The 21121-nt window shown below is 53.5% G+C and overlaps 1 protein-coding gene across 4 annotated transcripts in view; it reads right to left on the minus strand.

The window, feature by feature from the left end:
* Positions 1-220: 220 nt before the first annotated feature.
* The window catches only part of NOTCH3 (notch receptor 3), a 34185-nt gene continuing 13284 nt past the window's right edge, over positions 221-21121 (minus strand). The window contains exons 16-32 of one of the 4 annotated variants that reach the window (XM_089905187.1): positions 20491-20786; positions 19883-20084; positions 19536-19689; positions 18969-19153; positions 18242-18374; positions 17899-18156; positions 17699-17817; positions 16685-17250; positions 14932-15264; positions 12854-13008; positions 12533-12755; positions 11531-11615; positions 8688-8850; positions 7256-7608; positions 6843-6990; positions 3641-3738; positions 221-2808 (exon numbers count right to left, since the gene is read on the minus strand). In XM_089905187.1, the coding sequence (XP_089761313.1) occupies positions 1762-2808; positions 3641-3738; positions 6843-6990; positions 7256-7608; positions 8688-8850; positions 11531-11615; positions 12533-12755; positions 12854-13008; positions 14932-15264; positions 16685-17250; positions 17699-17817; positions 17899-18156; positions 18242-18374; positions 18969-19153; positions 19536-19689; positions 19883-20084; positions 20491-20786 (4518 nt within the window). In that variant the 3' untranslated portion in view covers positions 221-1761. Of the gene's footprint in view, positions 2809-3640; positions 3739-5111; positions 6723-6842; positions 6991-7255; positions 7609-8687; positions 8851-11530; positions 11616-12532; positions 12756-12853; positions 13009-14931; positions 15265-16684; positions 17251-17698; positions 17818-17898; positions 18157-18241; positions 18375-18968; positions 19154-19535; positions 19690-19882; positions 20085-20490; positions 20787-21121 lie in introns of those variants that run through there. The other 3 variants (XM_089905186.1, XM_089905185.1, XM_089905188.1) reach the window with 3 other exon arrangements.

The raw sequence follows: 21121 nt of genomic DNA on the forward strand, positions 1-21121 counted from the left end.
TCCCCATTTTAAAAACATTCTCAAGCAAGGGAATCCGGTTCAATTTAAGTCAGGTGGCCACCCCTAGTCCAATCAGTGGAATCATCCATCAAAAGAGGAAGCAAGAGTGGCCGGCAAGCAAGCCAAATGGCTTGACCCCAAGATGAGAGCCCAGGTTTTTACCAACCACGGTTCTTGGCCTCCTTAGTCAATAGAAATTGATCAGAGGCCAGACAAGAAATTCAGGCAAGGCTTTATTGGGACCCCTGCTGCAGCAGGGGGGAGCAAGAACGAACAGATTCCCGTGCTTGCTTGCTCCCCAAGGGTGGAGGTATGGGGCGAGGGCGGGTCCAAGGGTGGAGCCAGAAGGGCGGCTTTGGTGGTCTGCCCACCCCTTCGGTGGTGATGTGTGCAGGGGGCATGCGCAGTGCCCTGCTTTTGCTCCCGACACCCTGCTTTTGCTCCCAGCTCTTCAGAAGTGGCAGTTGGGTTTTTTTTTTTTTTTTTGGTTTTTTGGTATCTTGTTGGCCATAATTTGCCCCAACTGCACATGCCCACAGTTATTTTTAGTCCCTTATAGTTCCTTTGTCCTTTGTTGCTCCGGTAGATGTTCGTCCAGGTGGAAGCACTGCAGCAAAGGGTCCCAGCCTGTCTCAAAAGTTAGCGCTGAAGAGACAGAAACCCCACACTACCACCCCCCACCCCCGAAACTTACCTAGACACAGACAATGACATTGAGTGCTAACTATTCCTTTATTAGGTGGTGAGGGGAAAGGGGGCTGTACAATGCAAGGCCTGGGAATTTAGCTACACAAGGACTGTGACCAGAAGCTATATTACAAAAATAGCCTACAAATACTTCTATTCTGCCCTGGGGCTGGGCCAGGGGAGTGCCAGGAGGAGGTGCCATGCAGGCAGCTCCTTTCCTCCCTGCAGGCCCATATTTACAGGGAGACAAAGTAAAATGCACATGTCTCCCCTGGTCCTCATATTCCCACCGGCCACCCCACCCCCCAGTTCCCAAAGGGAGGTGGCCCACACTCTGTGAGGGGGGGGCTTGGGGACAGGCTCTCCAGGCCAGAAGGGCACTTCCCCCAGCAAAGCTATAGAATAAGTTGCATCTGGAATGCAGTGAAGTGAGGGAGGTGGGGTGGGGAGAAGGCTCCCAAGTCTCACCCGACCCCTAGCCCCAGAGGGTTCGCCCAAGGGTGCCTACTTGGTACACACCAGGGTCGTGTACTTGGTACACAGGATCCCGGTCATGCCTGTGTACTTGGTACACAGAATCCAGCTTGGCCGAATGGGCCCACAGACTCAGCCCCACGGGGGCACTGGGGGGTTTGCAGGGGGCAGGGAGCGTCTCCATATATATATTTTGTAAAAAATAATAATAATAATGTTTGTTTAAATGAATTTGTTTCTATACAAAATGTAAAAAAAAATAATAATAATAATCCACCTGTGTCAGAACATGAGTGAGAGAGGCCAGAGGAGGCAAGAAAGCAGGAGAGAATTGGGGGGGGGGTGGCCCCAGGAAGAGGGGAGAGGCAGGAGCATGTCCCAGACTCACCACAAGACCCAAAGGGTGGGGGTCAGCCTGCACCCCTTATAAATAAAGGAAGACTGAAGCCCTAGGCTTGTGACCTGTCTTGGTCACGCTGCAAGGAGGGTGGGGTGCAGGAGAAGAGATTAGAGAGAATGAAATGGACTGAAAGGGGAGACAGAGAGGAAGCAGGATGGGGTGTCTCTACAGCCTCCCCAAATCTAGGAACTGTGCAGCCCTCAGGCCAACACTTGCCTCTTGGGGGTGACTTCAGGCTGGGACCCTAGCTGGGTCTGGGACTGAGCAAGAGGGCCAGGGACCGGCAGGGGGAGCGGCTGGGCAGACAGTGTCCCAGCGGCCGTGGCCCCGGTGGCAGTGGCCGGGCTGGGCGTGGAGTCGGACCAGTCCGAGAGTGAGGGAGGTGAGGGGCTGGCCCAGTGCTCGGGGGACTCTGGGGATGGGGTCAGGTAAGGGTGCTCGCTGGGGACCCGCAGGAAGCGGGCCTTTGGGGGGCTGCTGTGGGCCCCGGCCGCGGGGAACTCATCGCCATGTCCTGGGGCTGCCAGGTACGGTGGGGGCCGCTCCTGGGGGGACACGGGGTTCCCGGGGTTCAGCAGCTGGGGTCCCGGGGCCAGCGGCAGCAGGAAAGAGGGACCTGGGGGGGCAGGTGGGGGCAGCCGGGCCCAGTCGAGGGGGACGGCCACGGGGTTCAGCAGGCCCAGGCTGAGCACACAGCCCCCGGGGGGCTGGCGCCCGAGACCTGCCCGGCCCGCGCCACCAAGCTGTGCCAGAGACACGGCTGTGGCCGTGGCAGCCGCGTAGGGCCCCTCGAGGGGGAAGCCGCCAGGGGACGCGGGGGGGCCACCAAAGGGCCGTGGGGAGTCCAGCGAGTCCACCGGCGAGAGCGTGACCGAGCTCTCGGCCAAGGGCCCCGGGCAGGCCAGGGTCAGCTTCTTGCCCCGCCCCCGGGTGCCCTGAGGCCCCAGCCCCGCCTTCCCAGGAGGCCTCCGGCTCTTCTTGCCCCCGGACTGTGCCACCTTGAGGCCTGGGAGGAAGGCCCCGGGCGGGCAGAGCAAGGGCCCCAGGCCGTGGGGGCCAGGGGGGCTACGGGGCCCACTGGGCTGGTCTAGCAAGCGCACGATGTCCTGGTGCAGCCGCTCCTGGGCCACATCCCGGGGCAGCCTGTCCAGGTGGTCTGTGATCTCACGGTTGGCAAAGTGGTCCAGCAGCAGCTTGGCAGCCTCAAAGCTGCCCTCCCTGGCGGCCAGGAACAGCGGAGTCTCCTCCTGTGGCGGCCCAGAACCCACAAGATGTCAGGGTCACAAGAGTCAGGATTAACTGCTGGCTAACATCACAGAGGCCTCCTCTCTCTGGGGGAACCTGAGATCTAAGAGTTCATACTCTCCAGCCAGACAGACCTCGGTCGGAATCTCAGCTCTGCTGGGGAAAATTGGGCAAGTTCTTTCCTTTAAGCCACATTCATCCAGCACCCACTAAGCTTCAGGCCGCAAAAGCCAGGACCAGGGTGAGGAGGGTGAAGCACTCGCCTTAGGCATAAAATTTAAGGGGGCATCAAAATAAATGATATTTTAATGAAAAGTTTTTAAATTAAGATTAATGCAAAAAGAATCCATAATGAATATAATTTTGGAAATTTTAAATAAGGATGGAATCCAACCCCGCACCCCTTTGAGCCTCACTCTTTCATCTGTAAAATGAGACTAATACCACCTGGCAAGGGTTTTTAAACAACAGTCATAACATCTACCTTTTATTGAGGATGTGCTAAGGCACTTTATAAAAGCTTTAGCTCACTGAATCCTCGAAAGAGGCAATGAGGTGGGTACCGTTGCTTCCCCATTTCGAGGATGAGAACAGAGGTTCAAAAGAGTTAAGCAACGTGCCCAAGGTCACCCAGCAACTGCCATACACTTCCTCCTCTGATCCACTATTGAAACCCCTTGGGCCCAAATCCCACACCTGGCTGCAGGCAGGCTGGCTGCAAAGCTGGCTGCAGGCAGGGTGAATGCCCCCACTAGCCTACCCCAACCTGCTCTCTGCCACCTGTGGAAGCTGTGCCGGGGCTGACTCCCAGGTGGGCCAAGGGCTGGGGCTCACCTTGCTATCTTGCATGTCTTTGTTAGCTCCATTTTTGAGCAGGGCCAAGGTGGCCTCCACGTTGTTGACAGCTGCAGCCCAGTGTAACGCTGATTTTCCTGGGGGGGGAAGTGAAGGAAGGTCAGGGTCAGGACCAGGCTCATTTGCTGGCCCCCCAACAGCAGGGGGACAGAAAATGTCTAGAATATGGCCTGGGATGGGGGGAGGGTAGGCCTGCCACGAGTATCTGAGTAACTGTGTTTGGGTCCATGTGCGTGCACACCTGTAGATGTAACTCTCCATATACGGGGCGTACTACGTGGACCTCGCTCAGTGGTACCTAGAGCTGTGCTGTCCAATGCAATAGCCACCAGTCACATGTGGTACTTTAGTTTATGTAAATTAAAATTACAAAAAAAAAAAAAAAATGGGGCTCCCTGGTGGTCTAGTGGTTAGGATTCCGGGCTTTCACTGCTGTGGCCTGGGTTCAGTCCCTGGTCGGGAAACAGATCCCACATGCCGCACAGGGCAGCCAAAAGGAAAAAAACAGTAAAATAAGTTAAATTAAATTAAATTGGTACCAAGACCATTTAACGGGGAAAGGATAGCTTTCTCAACAAATGGTGCCGGTACAACTGTTATCTCCACGTGCAAAACAATAAAGTTGGACCCCTACTGCACACCATATACAAAAAAAATAATTCAAAATGAGTCAAAGACCTAAATGTAAAAGCTCAAACTATAAAACATTTAGAAAAAAACATGGGAGTAAATCTTCATGACCTTGAATTAGGTAAAGGATTCTTAGATACGACACCCAAAACACAAGCAACAATAACAAAAACGACAAAAATAGATAAATTGGACATTATCAAGATGAAAACTTTTGTGCTTGTAAGGACACCATCTAGAAAGTAAAAAGAAAACCTACAAATATATTAAACCTACCATATGTTTGATAAGAGACATACCTAGACTATATGAAGAACTTCTACAACTCAATAATAAAAAGACGAGTAACCCAATTTAAAAATGGGCAAAGAATCCGAATAGACATTTCTCCAAAGAAGATACACAAATGGACAATAAGCATGTGAAGAGATGCTCAACATCATTAGCCATCAGGGAAATGCAAATCAAACCACAATGAGATACTAAATCACATCCACTAGGAAGACTAGAACAAAAAGACAGATAATAGCAAGTGTTGGTGAGGATGTGGAAATACTGGAACCTTCATACACTGTTGGTAGGAATGTAAAACAGGGCAGGCACTGTGGAAAACAGTCTGGCAGTTCCTTAAAAGGTTAAACAGAGTTACCATGTGACCCAGCAATTCTGCTCCTAGGGATATACCCAAGAGAAATGAAAACATATGTCCACACAAAAAATGATACAGGACTGTCCATAGCAGCATTATTCATAACAGCCAAAAATCAGAAACAACCCAAATGTCCATCGGTGGATGAATGGATAAACAAAATGTGGTATATCCATATAACAGAATATGATTTATTCATTAAAAAACAAAAAAGAAATAATACGGATACACGCTACAACATTTGTAAACCTCAAAAACATCGTGCTAAGTGAAAGAAGCCAGTCAAAAAAGACCACATATTGTATGATTCCATTTATATGAAATAACCAATCCATATAGAGAGTAAGTACATTAGCGGTTGCCTAAGGGCCGGGAAGATGAGGGGGATTGAAGGGGTGATGGCTAAGAGGCGAGGGCTTCTTTTTCAGATGATGAAAGCATTTTAAATTTTATTATGATGATATTTGTACAACTATGTGGTTATACTAAAAATCATTGGATTTTATACTTGAAATGGATGAATTGCATGGCATCTGAATTATATGTCAGTACAGCCGGGGGTTTTTTAAGTAGGCAAAACAAAGGTTAAAACGTTAAATGAAATAAAACATTTAGTTCTTTGCTCACTCCAGCCACATTTCAAGTGCTTGACAGCACATGCCAGTGGCTACCATATTGAACAGAACAGACAAAGAATATTTCCATCATCACAGAAAGTTCTATTGGACAGTGCTCTTCTAAAGCCGTATTTCCCAACCAGGGGTGATTTTCCTCTAAGGGGCATTTGGCAATGTCTGGAGATATTTTTGGTTGTCACAACTGAGAGGTGGGGTGCTATTGGCATCAGTGGGTGGAAGCCAGGGATGCTACTGAACATCCTACACTGGATAAAGAAGATGTGGCACATATATACAGTGGAATATTACTCAGCCACAAAAAAAGAATGAAATAATGCCATCTGGAGCAACATGGATGGACCTAGAGATTGTCATACTGAGTGAAGTAAGGCAGGCAGAGAAAGACAAATGTCATATGATGTCGCTTATATGTGGGATCTTAAAAAATGGTACAAATGAACTTATATACAGAACAGAAATAGAGCCACAGATGTAGAAAACAAACTTATGGTTACCAGGGGGACAAGGGGGGAGGGATAAGTTAGGAGATTGGGATTGACACATACATACTCTCATACATAAAATAGATAACTAATAAGGACCTCCTGTAAGCACAGGGAACTCTACTCAATGCTCTGTAATGGCCTAGGTGGGAAAGAATCTAAAACAGAGTGGATATACGTATATGTATAACTGATTCAGTTTGCTGTACACCTGAAACTAACACAACCTTGTAAATCGACTATCCTCCAATAAAAATTTTAAAATAAAAAAAACATTTTAATAAATAAATTTAAACAAACATCCTGCACTACACAGGACGGCCCCCGCCACGAAGAATGATCCAACCCCACCGGTCAACGCTGCTGAGATTGACAACCCCTGCTCCAGAGGATGTTTCTAAGGGTCCAAGGGCAGGTCACTGTTGTGCAAGCAAGCCACCTCCAGGGACGGCGCGGCCCTCACCTGTAGATCTGGCTGATTTGCAAATTTATTACACCAGTTTTCCAGCAGATGGCACCAGAGTAAGTTCTTCTAACAAAGCAGATGGAAGGGAAGTGTCTTGGGAAGGGCACCTTTTCCTGAACCACTGCCACACGGTATGGGCTAATGGGCGCCATTTTTTTTTTTTTTTAATGCATGAGTGTAGGTCCATGTTGAAACCCTGTTATGAGTACACGAGTTTCATTGACTGGGTGTCAGTGTGGGTGTGAGTTCACACCAACAGTCAGGGCCCAGAGGACACCCTCTCAGCCCACACCCACCACTACCCCCCACAGCCTACCGAGTTCATCCACAGCATTGACATCAGCATGGCTGGCAATGAGCTCTTCCACCATGCCCTCCACTGCCAGGCGGGCCGCCAGGATCAGTGCTGTGGAGCCGTCTGCCATGCGGGCATCCAGGTCTGTGGAGCGGTTCCGGATGAGAATCTAAGGGAGATGGGGCACAGCAGGAGGAGTCATGGCAAGAACAAAGGGACGAGAAGCACCTCTAAGCCCTCTGAGGACCCCAACCAATACACCCCATGGAACTGATGAGGTTCAGGGAATAGCTTCTTGCCAGAAACTGTACTCCCATATATCCCCATCTTACAAATGAGAAAGATGAGCTCCGAAAGGCAGAACCAGGGCTTGAACCCAAGTCGGTCTGATGCCTGTCCCAGCTCTGAAGTCCAAAGGGGCGAGCCCATCTCACCTGGAAAACACCCTGGGCATCAGCAGTGACGGCTGTGTGCAGGGGGGTGCGGCCTGAGTGGTCCTGGGCATTGGTGTCTGCCCCAGCATCCAGCAGCCTCTTGGCCGCATCAGCCCGGGCATAGCGGGCAGCCAGGTGCAGGGCCGTCTCACCCGTGCGGTCGGTCCGAGCCCCAAGCTGTGCCCCCTGGCAGATAAGGTCTGAGATGATGCTGGCTGACGTGTCTTCTGCCTCGTCCTCCTCAGCTGGGATTGCTTCCAGGGCCCCCCCGCAGAAGGAGGCCAGCATTAGCGGGGTGAAGCCATCTGCAGGGACCAGGAGTGTGTCACAAGGGAGGTGGGCACAGGGCCTTTCTGGGGAATACGATTGAGGGCACTGCATTAGGAGGAAGTGGGACATGTGGAAACACAAGAGGGAATGGCAAATCCTCCCATCACACACACACACACCTGTGTCAGGTGCCCCAGAAGCCAACCCAGGATGAGGATTCATGGGCATGTGATTTGTCACAGAAGGGCTCCTAGGTAGTAGGGGACACAGAACGAAGGAGGGAGGCAGTCAAACAAGTGTGCAACCTTGGGCAAATGCCTGGAGAGTTATTTCAGCCTGATCCCAAAGGGGGACTGTGGAAGCTGAGCTGTACCCCAGAGTTGTAATCCAGCTTGAGTCAAAGGAGCTGAGCCTTTCATACTCCTGCATCCACTGGTCAGGAGCTGCCCCCAGGGACATAAAATACCAAGCACCTCAGGCCCCGGTAGCCTGAAGGGCTTCAAAAGAGAGCCATAGGTCCTGGTCACTGGGAGCAAAAGCAAAACAGGGCTGGGGAAGGCATATCCCAAAATGCGGCAGAGACAAATCCAAGAGGATCCAGATAACATGGTCTGCTATACTCTTCATAAGCATTTGCTCTTGTTTCCCTGAGGAGGCTACCTGCATCCCATTCTCCATCCTCAAGCCCTAGATAAAAGCCAAATCCTTCCTTCAAGGACAGGAATATAGCTCAGGCCTGTCAATCTGCATATTCCAGGCCCCAGGCCACACTGATTGGTTCAGGAATTGGTATGTCCATCCAATCAGAACTCATCCTGGGACTTTTGCTGGTACATACGGGAAGAAGATTTTGTAAGGCCTGTGCCACCTGTAGCTATCCGTGCCGGCAGGAAAAAGCCTACTTGGGCTGTGGAGCCAAGAGGCGTTGAGTCCTGGATCCAAATGTGCCTGAAGCTTCCGTTTACAAGAGCCAGTAAATCCCTTGTTTTACTTAAGTTAGCTTGAGTCGGGCTATTAAAAGTTACAACCGAAAAGTCCTGATTAACACACACCCCCACAGACGGACACCCAGACACACCCAGCGTTCCCCAGAAACAGACCCAGATGCAGCCTCTCACGAGTAGGATGGATAAGGGGCATCCTGGAGGGAGGGACGCCTGACCTGGACCGCGCACGTTGACGTCCATGCCATCAGCATCTGCATCGCCCTGTGGTGGCGTCAACGCCGTGGCTGGCGCCACACGGATGTCGGCAGCCACCAGGTGGTGCTGGGTCCACTGGCGGCAGTCCACAGCATCCTCAGCTCCCACACCGGGCTCCTCTACCTGGAGGCACAAGGACCCAGGTTCTCACAAGGGGTTGGGAGACACAGTTAGAGGGGCCGTCTGGGCATTCCCACAGGTTTCTCTCATGGAGATGCACACATGGCCCCAAGAAACCATTAACACCCTGCTTCTTTTATAGATAAGAAAATGGCAAATTGATGTCCTGGAGCTCAGAGAACTCATAAGAGGAAGAACTGGGATTTTAATCCGGGTTAGAAGGGTAGAGGGTCTGGGAACCCACGGAAGCGATCAAGGAAGAGACACAGAGGGGGGCTTCCCTGGCGGTCCGGTGGTTAAGACTCCACACTTCCAATGCAGGGGACGCGGGTTCGATCCCTCGCTCAGGGTACTAAGATCCCACATGCCGTGCAGTGCGGCCAAAAAATTTTAAATAAAATAAATAAAAATTTTTTTTTTAATTTTAAAAAAAGGAAGAGACACAGAGCATAACACCTGTCAGCACACACCTGTCTATACACTAGACAGGAACATACCAAAAGTGAAATTAAGAGAACAATTCTATTGACAACAGTATCAAAAAGAACAAAAAACTTTAAAATTAAATTCAACAGAAGAAATGCAAAACTTGTACTCTGGAAATTCCAAATCACTGGTTAAAGAAATGTGGGATTGGGGGATCCTGCAATAATAATAATTCCCAGTATTGGGATTTCCCTGGTGATCCAGTGGTAAAGAATCCGCCTTACAATGCAGGGGACACGGGTTCGATCCCTGGTTGGGGAACTAAGATCCCACACGTCTTGGAGAAACTAAGCCCGCACGCCACAACTACTGAGCTCTCACGCCTCAACTAGAGCCCACCTGCCACAAAGTACAGAGCCCACACACCGCAACTACAGAGCCCACGTGCCCTGGAGCCTGAGCACTACAACTAGAGAAGGAAAAAATCCACATGCCACAACTAGAGAGAAGCCCACGCACCAAAACAAAACAGCCTGCGCACCACGGTGAAAAATCCCGCATGCCTCAACAAAGATCCCGAGTGCCACAGCTAAGACCTGACGCAGCCAAAAAATATATAAATAAATAAATAATAAAGAAATCTTTAAGCAAAATAATAATTCCCAGTATTAATCTGGGAAAGGAGTGAAAGGTGAGAAGCAGGGAGTTGCCCTGGATACCACGTAGGCTCCCACGTGATACCACAGATATGAACGTGAGGTATCAGGACCAAATAATCACACACAAATGTATTGATTTACCCTCAGGAGTCTAGCACCTGGGCCCCTCAGAGGAGCTCAATACATTTCAGACTCATGGTCCAGACGGGAAGAATGAAGTTATGAAAACAGGACAGAATATCCCTAACTAGCCTGCCTGGGCATTTAACAGCCTGCACCAAACACAGAGCCTGATCAAGCCAGACCTGAGCTTAAGGACCCAGGTGGGGAGTTGAATTTCATGAAAGGGGAGAGCCAGGTGATGGACAGCTAACCAGAACGGGCCATGGAGGATGGGACAGCCTTCAATGTGGATTCAATGTCTGACACTGTCACTTAGTAGGCTTGTGACCCTAGGCAAATCCCATGAGAGCTCTGAGCTTCTCATTGGTAAAATAAGGATGATGTGATCATTCCGCAATGCTAAAATGCCATCATAAACATTCTGTACCATATATTTAACACCCACTTTTGGATGAGAAAGAAAAAAAAAGCCTGGGGCAAGCAGATTTCTTTAGCTGTCAATTGTAATAGATGTCTTCATTTCAACAAACATTAAAACATAGGCAGGGGAGGGAATTCCCTGGTGGCCCAGCGGTTGGGACTCCACGCTTTTACTGCCGAGGGCTGGGGTTCAATCCCTGGTTGGGGAACTAAGATCCTGTAAGCCGCACAGTGCGGCCAAAAAAAAAAAAAAAAAGAAAACATAGGCAGGGGAGAGGCAGCTAAGAATGGAGGTGTGTATCAATAGCTACCTTATAGCATCCTCATAAAGATGAAATAAGATGCTTTGTGTACATTCAAGATATTCAGCAAGTGTCAAAGTAATGCTAGCAGGAGGCTGTTATGAACTGTGCTCCCCAAAAATCATATGTTGAAGGCCTAATCCCCCAACATGACTATATTTGGAGACAGGGCCTTTAAGGAAGTAATTAAGGTTAAATAAGATCATGAGTGTGGAGCCCTAATTCAACAGGACCAATGTCCTAATAAGAAGAGGAAGAGATGCCAGAGTTCTCTCTCTATGCACACACAGAGGAAAGGTCACATGAGGACACAGTGAGAAAGCACATTCTACCTGCCAGGAAGAGAGCCCTCACCAAGAACCAACCCTGCCAGCACCTTGATCTTGGACTTCCACCCTCCAGAGCTGTGAGAAGATAAGTGTCTGCTGTTTGAGCCACCAGTCTGTGGTATTTCATTATGGCAGCCCTAGCTGACTAAGACAGGGCCCGCGGCTGTGGCCCCAGGACAGGAAAAGACCAGCTGGGAGTGCTCTCAGGCTGGGCACGCTGGACTAAGTTGGATGCAGCAGAGAGAAAGCAGAGTCACTGTATGGGCCAGGGGATCCCCTCTGGAAAGATGCCAGGAGCAGGATGGGGTGAGTGCTGTGACTGTTCTCCAGAGCCAGGGACAGCAGAGATTTTCCTGGCTCTCCCACTGACCATCAAGCCCCAACCCAGGACCCTAAGGGCAGGGGTCAGAGGAGGAGACACAACCTTCAGTCGCTTGGCCTCCGGGCACTCTGTGTCCATCCAGTCTGTGGCCACCTCCCCCATCAGACTCTCACCCTTGGCCATGTTCCTGTGGTGGGGAGGAGGGAGGGGACAATGGGTCAGTAGGGGCAGGGTGCAGGGTCAAGGGACACGGTCCATTGAGGGGATGCAGGATGTGGTCAAGGTTGCAGGGGGTACCATCAGGGGTCGTGATGGGTGACGGCCACGGTCTTAAGGTGGAACTGGAGAAGCACAGGAGTGGGGTCAGAGGTCAGAGCACTCAGCTGTGGGACAGGTGAGGGTCCCAGGCATATAGCAGGGGTTATAGAAGATGACGTCAGGGGTCATGGAGGATAGAGTTATCCTCATAACAGGCGAGAGATGTAGCCAGGATCGAGGAGGTTGTGGAGAGGGGCCGGGGGTCACAGGGTGACAGGAGAGGGGTAAATTCAGGGATTAGGTCAGGGTGGGGTTGGAGTCTCGTGGGACAGGCCAGGGAGTCGGAGGTGAAGCCCACGGCCAAGGCCAAGATTTGAGGATCGTGGGGAATGAGCACTGAGTTGGGGTGGAAAGGGGGTCAGAGGTGAGGTCAAAAGTCAGGGTGTGTCAGAGGTGATATTGGGGGTCATAGAGGATAGGGTCAGGGGGCCAGCAAGGGATTGGGATGCAGACAGGGATCACGAGATCAGTAGTCATGTGGGAACAAATTTTGAGTATCAGGGTGAAATCTGAGAAGCTGGGGTCAGGGAGGGTTCAGGGTAGAGTCAGAGTAGGATCTGAGTGAGGGAACTGGATCATAGGAAATGGGGCCAAGGGTCACGCATCAGGGGTGATTCCCAGGGATTATCGAGTCAGTGGTCAAGGGGATGAACACTGGGTTTCCAGGCTGGAGTCTGCAGTTAGGGTCAGGTAGGGGTCAGAGGTCAAAGTCAGGTCAAGGTGGGCTCAAGGGCTCACAAAGCCCCACAGTCAGGGACAGGGAATGGGCTGAGTCAGGGTCCTCACTTCATGCCCAGAGCATCTTGGCCCACGGGTTCCCGCCGGCCCTTGTGGCCAGCTGCAGCATCCTTGTGCAGCGCGAAGCCCTCGGGGAACCAGAGGGTGCTGTGCTCACGCTTGCGGCGGGCCACCATGACGCCCAGGACGAGAATGACGAGCAGGAAGACGGCGCTCGCAGCCAGCAGGGGCAGTAGCGGCACGCTTGGTTCTGGCAGCTCCAGCGGTTCCCCTGCGGGCAGGAAGCAGGGGGTCTCAACCAGGGGCCAAGACCCACCCCACCACGGGAGCCCCGGTTCCACCCTCATCACCCTCCAGGCTGGCCCTCACCCCGTGCTGCCCGCAGTGGGTACGGGAAGTCAAGGCGCTCCACCGCTGACAACGCTCCCAGATAGTCTGCCGCACTCTGGGCGTCGGGAAAACAGTGGTCATTCTCAGGTGACTGCAGGCACAGACGGTTGTCAATCTCCAGCATCACCACAGAGCTGCGGGGACACAACAGAGGGACAGGCAGACTCAGCAGGCACTCCTACAAGCCCTGCACCATGCCCCACTCCCCTGCACCAGGCTCGAGCATCTCTACTCACCATGTCACCACTGCCCCCTATCTAGCATCCAACTCCACCACAACCCCAAAACCAGTCTTTTTTTAAATACACTTACTATATATTTGGTGATATTAAGGATATTTATTTTTTTAACTGTGATCATGGTATTATCGTGTTTTAAAGACAGAGCTTATTTTTTACAGAAACATACTGACATGTCTACGTACGAAATGACATGCTATCTAGAAATTATTTCAACATAACGTGGGAACTAGAACAAACTGAAGGGACTATGTATGAAATAATAATGGCCATATGTGTTCATTGTCAATGCTAGGTCCTAGGTACCTCGACGTTCATTACCCTGCTCTGTTTCTGTATATGTTTAAAATTCTTTATCAATTCCCCAAACGAGTCTTGCTGTGGCCACCAGTGTCCTCTGAGCCATGAATCCAATGGTCACTGTTTTCATGTCGACTTCTCCTTTATCAGGCTGGTGCATCCATCACCTGCCTGCTATGAGCATTGGCTTCTAACAGTTGACAGCTGCCTCTCTGGCCTCAGCAAAGTGGGGATCCCTTCACTTGGGAGGTGACACCCCTTAGGGAAGCCTTCAGCCAGGGACTGGCTCATGTGGGGTGTACAAAAGCTGGCCCTCCTGTCTCAAGGTGGGACCAACTTTGAGGTGCTATTCACCCTCCAGAGCCCTACAAGGGATCAGGCTGAGGCTGGACTCTGGCTGAGGCCGGACCCTGGCTGAGGCTACCTCCTGCCTCAGTTCCTCCCCTGCCCCATCCTACTTCCCTCATTCCCTGTCTACTGAGAGCACCCTTCCAATACATCACATGTATCTGAATCTCCATCTCAGGCTCTGCTTCCAGGAACCCAACCCTCCAAACATTTTCATTCTTTGGGATACCCAGTGCCCTGGGCCCTGGCTCTCCTCCTTCTCTTTTCTGAGCTAATTTCCTTCAACCAATCCTTAGGACTCAGTGTCCCCAGATGATCCCTCTGTCCCCACATCTCTCCCCACTTCTTTGTGTCCCCCCCATGGATGCAATGATTGCCAAACCCTTTTGTCTTTCTTCTCTCAATCTTCTGACCCCAACTGCCTCCTGAGCGTCTCTCCGAGACCCCCAGATCCCTCTGGAAGCCCCAAAGTAACCCCTGGCTTTCACCCTGTGTCTTCATCTTGATGAGACCACTTCCAGCAACTCAGTCACCCCAGCCAGGGACTGGCACATCCATCAACTATCCTCTCCACCTCCCCCATCCCAGCCATACCCAGTCAGAGGCCCTGACCCTCATCTCTAGCCTCCAGCCCTCCTCCCTGTGGCACATCCCACTCTGCTCAGAAGCCACATCTCCCTTCTGGCCCCTCTGCCAGGCCCCCAGCAGGAGAGTTCTATATTTTCCATTTCTAAAACAAACAAAAAACTACACATGCCCTTAAACACTCTGCTATACCCCTGCCTCTCCAGAAGGAAGTAGTGCTAGACCAGGGGCTATTCTGTTCCCCCAAAGGACCCCTGCCCATGTCTGGAGGCATTTTGGGTTGTCACATCTTAAGGGAGGGGAGGTGCGTTGCTTGCACCTAGTGGATAGAGGCCAGGGATGCTGCTAAACATCCTACAGTGCACAAGACAGGACAACCCCTCACAGCAAAGAATGATCCGGCCCCAAATGTCAATGGTGCCAAGACTGAGATGCATGTATTGTATGACGCTGTATGTATTGCCAAGAAGGCTCTCCCAGATGTTAAGGGAAATAAATGCACAAGACCTGAGGAATGGTGCCCCTTCCCACGCCCGGCCTAGCGTCTGCGTGGGCACCATGGCTCCCCGCGGGGGAGTCACTCACCCGATCACCTCAGGGGCCAGCTCCCGCCGATTCCGGGATTCGGAGCCAGGACCAGGCCGGTGGTAAGGGAAGACCATAGCCTGGCCGTTCTCATCCAGACGGAAGCGCAGAGAGGTGCGCAGGATGCCACTGAGCCGCTGCAGGAAGTCGGCACTGGAGCGCAGCAGCTCCTCCGGCGGCAGCAGCACAGTGAGCACCAGGACACCTCGGGCCAGCAGAGCTGGCACCTCACCCGCACAGTCCAGTCCATCCCAACCGCACTCCTCTGTGTTGCAGCCCTGGTCGCAGCGGCCGTCGGCAAAGTGGTCCGCGCAGTACTTCTCATACACCGGGCTGGGGACAGAGAGGGGCGAGGTCAAGGGAGCCTCCAGCTCCGCTGCACGCGAACACCACAGAGCACCCAGACCCTGGAGAGAGCGCAAGCGCAGAGAACTGGAATGTATCCACGTGCTTGTGGAATGTATGAGGCTTTCTGCAAACACAGCCATTGCTTTGTAACTATTAATAAGTCAATAACTACTGAGAGCCACCTGTTATGTGCTGGGCGCTACTGTAGGCTCTAAGGATATGGCCCCAACATAAATCCCTATCCACTTGGAGCTGGCATTACAGTGGGCGGAGACGGATATTAAAGGAGATGGATGAGCAGAATATACAGCATTTCGATCACACACCAATAAAGGCTAAATTTAGGCTAAATTTAAACACACACACACACACACACACACACACATCTATATGGAATTAAATGCTAAGGAAAAAAATAAGGCTGGGGTGGGTGGCCAGGGAGGAGCTCACTGAGAAGGTCATTGCTTGAGCAAAAACTTGAAGGAGGTGAGGAAGGAGCCATGTGGCTTCCTGAAGGAGAGCATTCCAGGCAGAGGGAACAGCCAGTGCAAAGGCCCTGAGGTGGGGCTAAGCCTGGGGAATCTGAAGAATGGAAGAAAGGCCAGGGTGGCTGGAGCAGAATGAGCAAGGGGGAGAGTGAGGGTGGGAATGAGGACAGGAAGATAAAAGTAAGGAAAGGGTTCCAGGCAGAGGAACGCACAGAGGGTCACACAGAGCACAGCACAGGGATGGACAGATGGAATGCATAGGACAAACAGACAGAGCTCATGAACAGACATAGAGAATGGCAGAAGAGGGGCAGGAATAGACGTGCAGGAGCATGGACAGATGGATGGGCATATAGAGGGGCAAAAAGGGTGTGTGAATGGACAGAAGGACAGAGAGAAGAGGCACATGGATGAACGGGTGGCACACAAAGATGGACAGACGGGGCATACAGATGGACAGACTGGCATAGAGACAGACAGATGGACAGATGAGGTCCAAGGATGGACAAGCAGGTGTGCAGACAGACGGTTGGGTGTATAGAGGGACAAAAGGAATTCGTGGATGGACAGAAAGACAAACAGGGCATAGGGAGGGACAGATGGAGCGCAGAAGCAGACAGAAAAACAGACAAAAGGAGCACATGGATGAACAGACAGGTGGGCACACTGATAGACAGGCAGGGAACAAGGATGGACAGACAGGGCACAGGAATGGGAAGACAGACAGACAAGTGACACATGGATGGGCAGACGGTACACCAAGAAACAGATGGGTCAAGTGAAGGGACAACCCAACAGACAGATTAAGGATTGACTGACAGGCCAAGTTAAACGGATGGGCCGATAGAGAGGCAGGGCCCATGGATGGTCAGATGTGACACATGGACAGACAAGACACAGAGTGAGGACCGGCTCACTTGCAGGTGCGCTCCCGGCCGCCTGCGCGGCAGTCGAAGTTGTCATAGAGGCAGGCGGGCGAGCTGCAGGCGGGGTCGCAGCGGCTGTTGTTGAAGAGGAGCCAGCACTGCAACGCCGCACACTGCCGCCAGGGGTCGCTCACGCTCAGCGAGCAGTCGCCGCCATCCCAGCCGCAGCCTGGGCTGTTGCACTCTCGGTCACAGCGCTTGTCGCCGCTTTTGGCCTCGCAGGCGGCTCTCGGGCAAGACGGCTCCTCGGGGGCCTCGGGCACCGCTGCAGGTATCTCACAGCGCGGCCCAGCCCAGCCTGACGCGCACGCGCAGCGGAAGAAGGGCGCCAGCGTCTCCGGGCGGCAGGAGCCCCCGTGGAGGCAGGGGGAGGTCACGCAGCTGGCATTGGCGGCTCCCAGTGGCGACCCCCGGGAACCCCGGCAGGCGGGACCCGACAGCCCCGGGGGACAGGCGCAGCGCGGTCCACGGACCGTCTGCTGGCACGGGACGCCCACCGGGCACTGCAACTCCCAGCAGGAACGTGCCACCCGCTCGCAGCGCGGGCCGGAGAACGGCTGTGGGTTGGGTGGGGGGAAAGGAGAGAAAAAAAAAGTGCGGGGGCAGGGGATGGAGGGCGAGAAGGAGAGGAGACAGAGAGGAAGGAGGGAAAGAGAAATGGAAGGGTGGAGAAGAGGATTGAGGGTTGAAGGGGGAGAGAGAGGGGAATATGGGGGATCAGGACTTGGGAAAGGTTGGACCTCCAGTCTCCCCAGGTCTGGCTCAACCTCTCCCTCTTGCACTGGAGCCCCACCTTGCAGGTTAAGCCCAGCCTTCCCCAAGAGGCCACAACTCCAAATTCCAGAGGGACACACACACACAAACACACAACCTCCAGGAAATTTCAACATTTCCCAGAAACCCCTTCCATCTTACACCTCTTCCCCCCTAAAGCCACACCCTCCCATGAGGGCATGATCCCACTCCTCTCCCAGAGACGTTGATGTGAGTGTCCACCCCACCTACCGGGACACAGTGGCAAGAGAAAGTCAGAGCTCCCCCAGCGCCGGGGCTGGGATGGCACTGGCCTCCATGCTGGCATGGCTGCGACTCACAGGGAGACAAGACAGTCTGACAGTGGGGACCTGGGCAAGCAGAAGCACGTGGATCAGCCACAATGGGGAACACAGGCAGGATCGCAGGCCAGCCCCTTCTCCCATGCTTACCTGTGAAGCCGGCATGACAAAGGCAGTGGAAGCCCCCACCTGGGTCCTGCAAGCAGTCCCGGGTATGTGCCGCATGGCAGGCACCTGGACGACACTCATTGATGTCCGCCTCACAGCGCAGGCCGGTGTATCCCGGGGGGCAGGTGCAGCGGAAGCCACCCACCAGGTCCACACAGGTACCATTGTGCAGGCACCGGGGGCCCGGGTCCAGGGCTGGGCCTGGGCCACAGTCATCCTCATTAATCTCGCAGAGCACGCCTAGGGGAAGGGGGGATGGGGAGCAGTCAGGAGCGGTCAGAAACCCAGCCTCCCGTCCTGTCCCCCAACCCTGACACTGGCCTACCCAGCGTTCCTGGAGGACACGAGCAGAGATAGCGGGCCACAAGGTCAATGCAGACGCCCCCATGCTGGCAGGGCTGGGAGGCACACTCGTCCATGTCATCCTCACAGTTGTCACTAGTGTAGCCAGCTGGACACTGCGGTGGGGGTGAGGCAGGGACCCACTCAGCCCAGAGAGACACAGATACTCGCCATGAAGATACAGAGACTCCCAGTGTAAAAGGACACATACAGTCATCCAACACACAGAGACATGCCCAGTGTGCAGAAACACACACACACCCAGTACATGGAAACACATCCAGTACATGGAAACACACCCAGACATGGAAGGACACACAGGCACAAGGGCTACAGATACACTCAGTGCAAAGGGACACACACAATACAAATGCACAAGACAGACCCACATGAGAAACACCCAGATACCCAGATACACACAAGACATACACAACCAGAGATGCACATTCAGACACTGGCACATGCATTCATACCCAAAGAGATACCATGCACAGAGACACACACAGATATGTCCAAGAAACAACCAAAGACAGAAGTACACCCAGACAGAGACACCCTAAGATCTACCCAGAATGACACCCACAAAGATATACCCAGAGTCACAAAAGCAAAAACGCAGACATGCCTAGAGAGAGACAGCACACCAGGCTATAGACACACAGAAATGTGTAGCCAGACCCACCCTGTCCCCTCCACTGGGCGCTCCTTACCTCGCACACATAACCTCCCATGTAGCCTCGGCAGGTGCCCCCATGCTGGCAGGGCTGGGCCAAGCAGGGGTCCACCTCTCGCTCACAGTGACTGCCTGTGTGGCCCTCTGGGCACACGCAGTAGTGGGAGCTGTCCTTGTCCACGCACTGCCCACCAGCCTGACACAGCTGCTCCAGAGGCACCCCTGGACAGAGGAGAGCAGCGTCAGGCAGGCTCCCTCCTCCCGGCCCACATCACACACAGCACCACCCAACACCCCCAACTAGCTTCAGTCACCAAGGTCTCACCCACACTCTGTCAGGTTGTCACACATCCCCTGAAACTGACATGCACACACCTTCGAAGCTCACGCCAGCTAGGTCACACACAGCGTTGTGTGTGACATCCTGGTTGTCTCATGGTGATACACATACACACCATCCTTGTCCTGGCCAGCTGTCACAGAGTCACATATCCCCACCATGTCTACATGCTTTGTTGCACTCTCCTTCGGCTCACACTAGCAGGAAGTATGTGCATACACACCCTCCCAAGCCCCCCAAACCCAGTCACACGCACCCCCTCACCGATTTGGGCTGCAGCCTCTCTGCAGGGTAGACTCTGGATGTCACAGAGGCGGCCGCTCCATCCCGAAGGGCAAAGGCAGTAGAAAGAGGCCCCGGTCCGGGCACAGTGGCCCCCATTCTGACAAGGTGTGCGGCTGCACCAGTCTACCAGGGTCTGGAAAGGAAGGCCACGGTGTCTGCTCTTGGGGACCCTTGAAAATGGACCCAGCTGCTCCTCCAGAGTCCTGGGCAGGCTCCAGAATACCTCTCCAGATTCCTCCCCCAGGATCCAGGCAGGCTTCCCAATCACAGTACCCAGCAGGCCCCTCCCTCAGACTCTCCCCCAAGACTCCAGTGACCCCGCCCACCTGGCACTGCGCGCCGGTGAAGCCTTCAGGGCAGGCACAGCGGAAGCCGGGGTGGGCGGCAGCGCAGATGCCCCCGTGCAAGCAGGGTCGCGAGAGGCAAGGGTCGGCCTCGTGTTGGCAGTGTGTGCCAGTGTAGCCCAGGCGGCACAGGCAGCTGAACGAGTTCACACCATCCACGCAGGTCCCACCATTGAAGCAGGAGCTGGAGGGAAAGGAGGGGCGCGTCAGGCCCCGCCCCCTCGAAGGCCCCACCCTCCCCCATGGGCCCCTTCTAGCTTTGAGTGGGCAAAACCCTTACCCCAAGGAGAAGCTGCAGTCCCAGCAGAGGCCCCTCCCCATCCTGTCCCTTAGCCCCGATATACCAGGTACTTCTGGGCTATGTGGAAGCCACGTGGAGACCCCACCCTGGTCTGGCCTGGCTCCCTCAGGGACCAGGGTACCTAAGGTGACCTCCCAACAGATGGCCTGCCCCTTCCCGGACACTAACCCATCAGGCATCAGAGTCCTGAGGTGGGTGCCAAGCCGAGGACTCCCCTTGTCCCCACTCCTCAGGTCCCACTCCCCATCCGATGCCAGGGCCCCTGACTCCCAGGACAGGCCCCACCCACCTGGGGCTGCAGTCAGGTAGGTCCTGCTCGCAGAGGAAGCCTCCATAACCCGGCGGGCAGGTGCAGGTGAAGGAGGCCACGTGGTCTGTGCAGGTGCCTGGGCCGCAGGGGCTGCTCAGACACTCATCCACATCTCGGGCGCAGCGGGGGCCAGCAAAGCCAGGTAGGCAGGAGCAGGAAAAGGAGCCCACTCCATCCTGACATGAGCCACCATTCAGGCAGGGGTCTATGGTCAGAAAGGAGGAGGTCTGGTCACACAGCTCGCCCCCTGTCAGTCCAGCCTGACCTGGCCATGTCTTGTGTAGAGGGGAATTAGGAGAAAACCAGGCTTAATTGGGAGGGGCACATTTGGCCAGGGGGATCAAACTCTGTCCCCTCTGTGGTCTCACCCCCTCCCTTATCTGGAAACCTCGCCTATGTGGAAGGGGGGGAGGGGTTGGAGAAGCCAAAAAAAGGTCCCTTGGAGCTGCCAAGTACTAGTTGTGTCTGCTTAAGTCCTGGGCTCAGCACAGGAGGTCTCCTCCAGACCTGGGCTAGCCAGTAAAGTGGCCACTGACCACATGTGGCTCTTGAGCCCTTGACATGTGGCTGGTCCAATTTGAGATGTACTGTAAGCATAAAACAGACACCA

The sequence above is a fragment of the Delphinapterus leucas genome, unplaced genomic scaffold (assembly GCF_059928025.1).
Source record: "Delphinapterus leucas isolate spDelLeu-1000000601 "Yukka" unplaced genomic scaffold, BTC_Dleu_Yukka2 spDelLeu_asBTCV2_sq25, whole genome shotgun sequence".
Taxonomy (NCBI): Eukaryota; Metazoa; Chordata; class Mammalia; order Artiodactyla; family Monodontidae; genus Delphinapterus; species Delphinapterus leucas.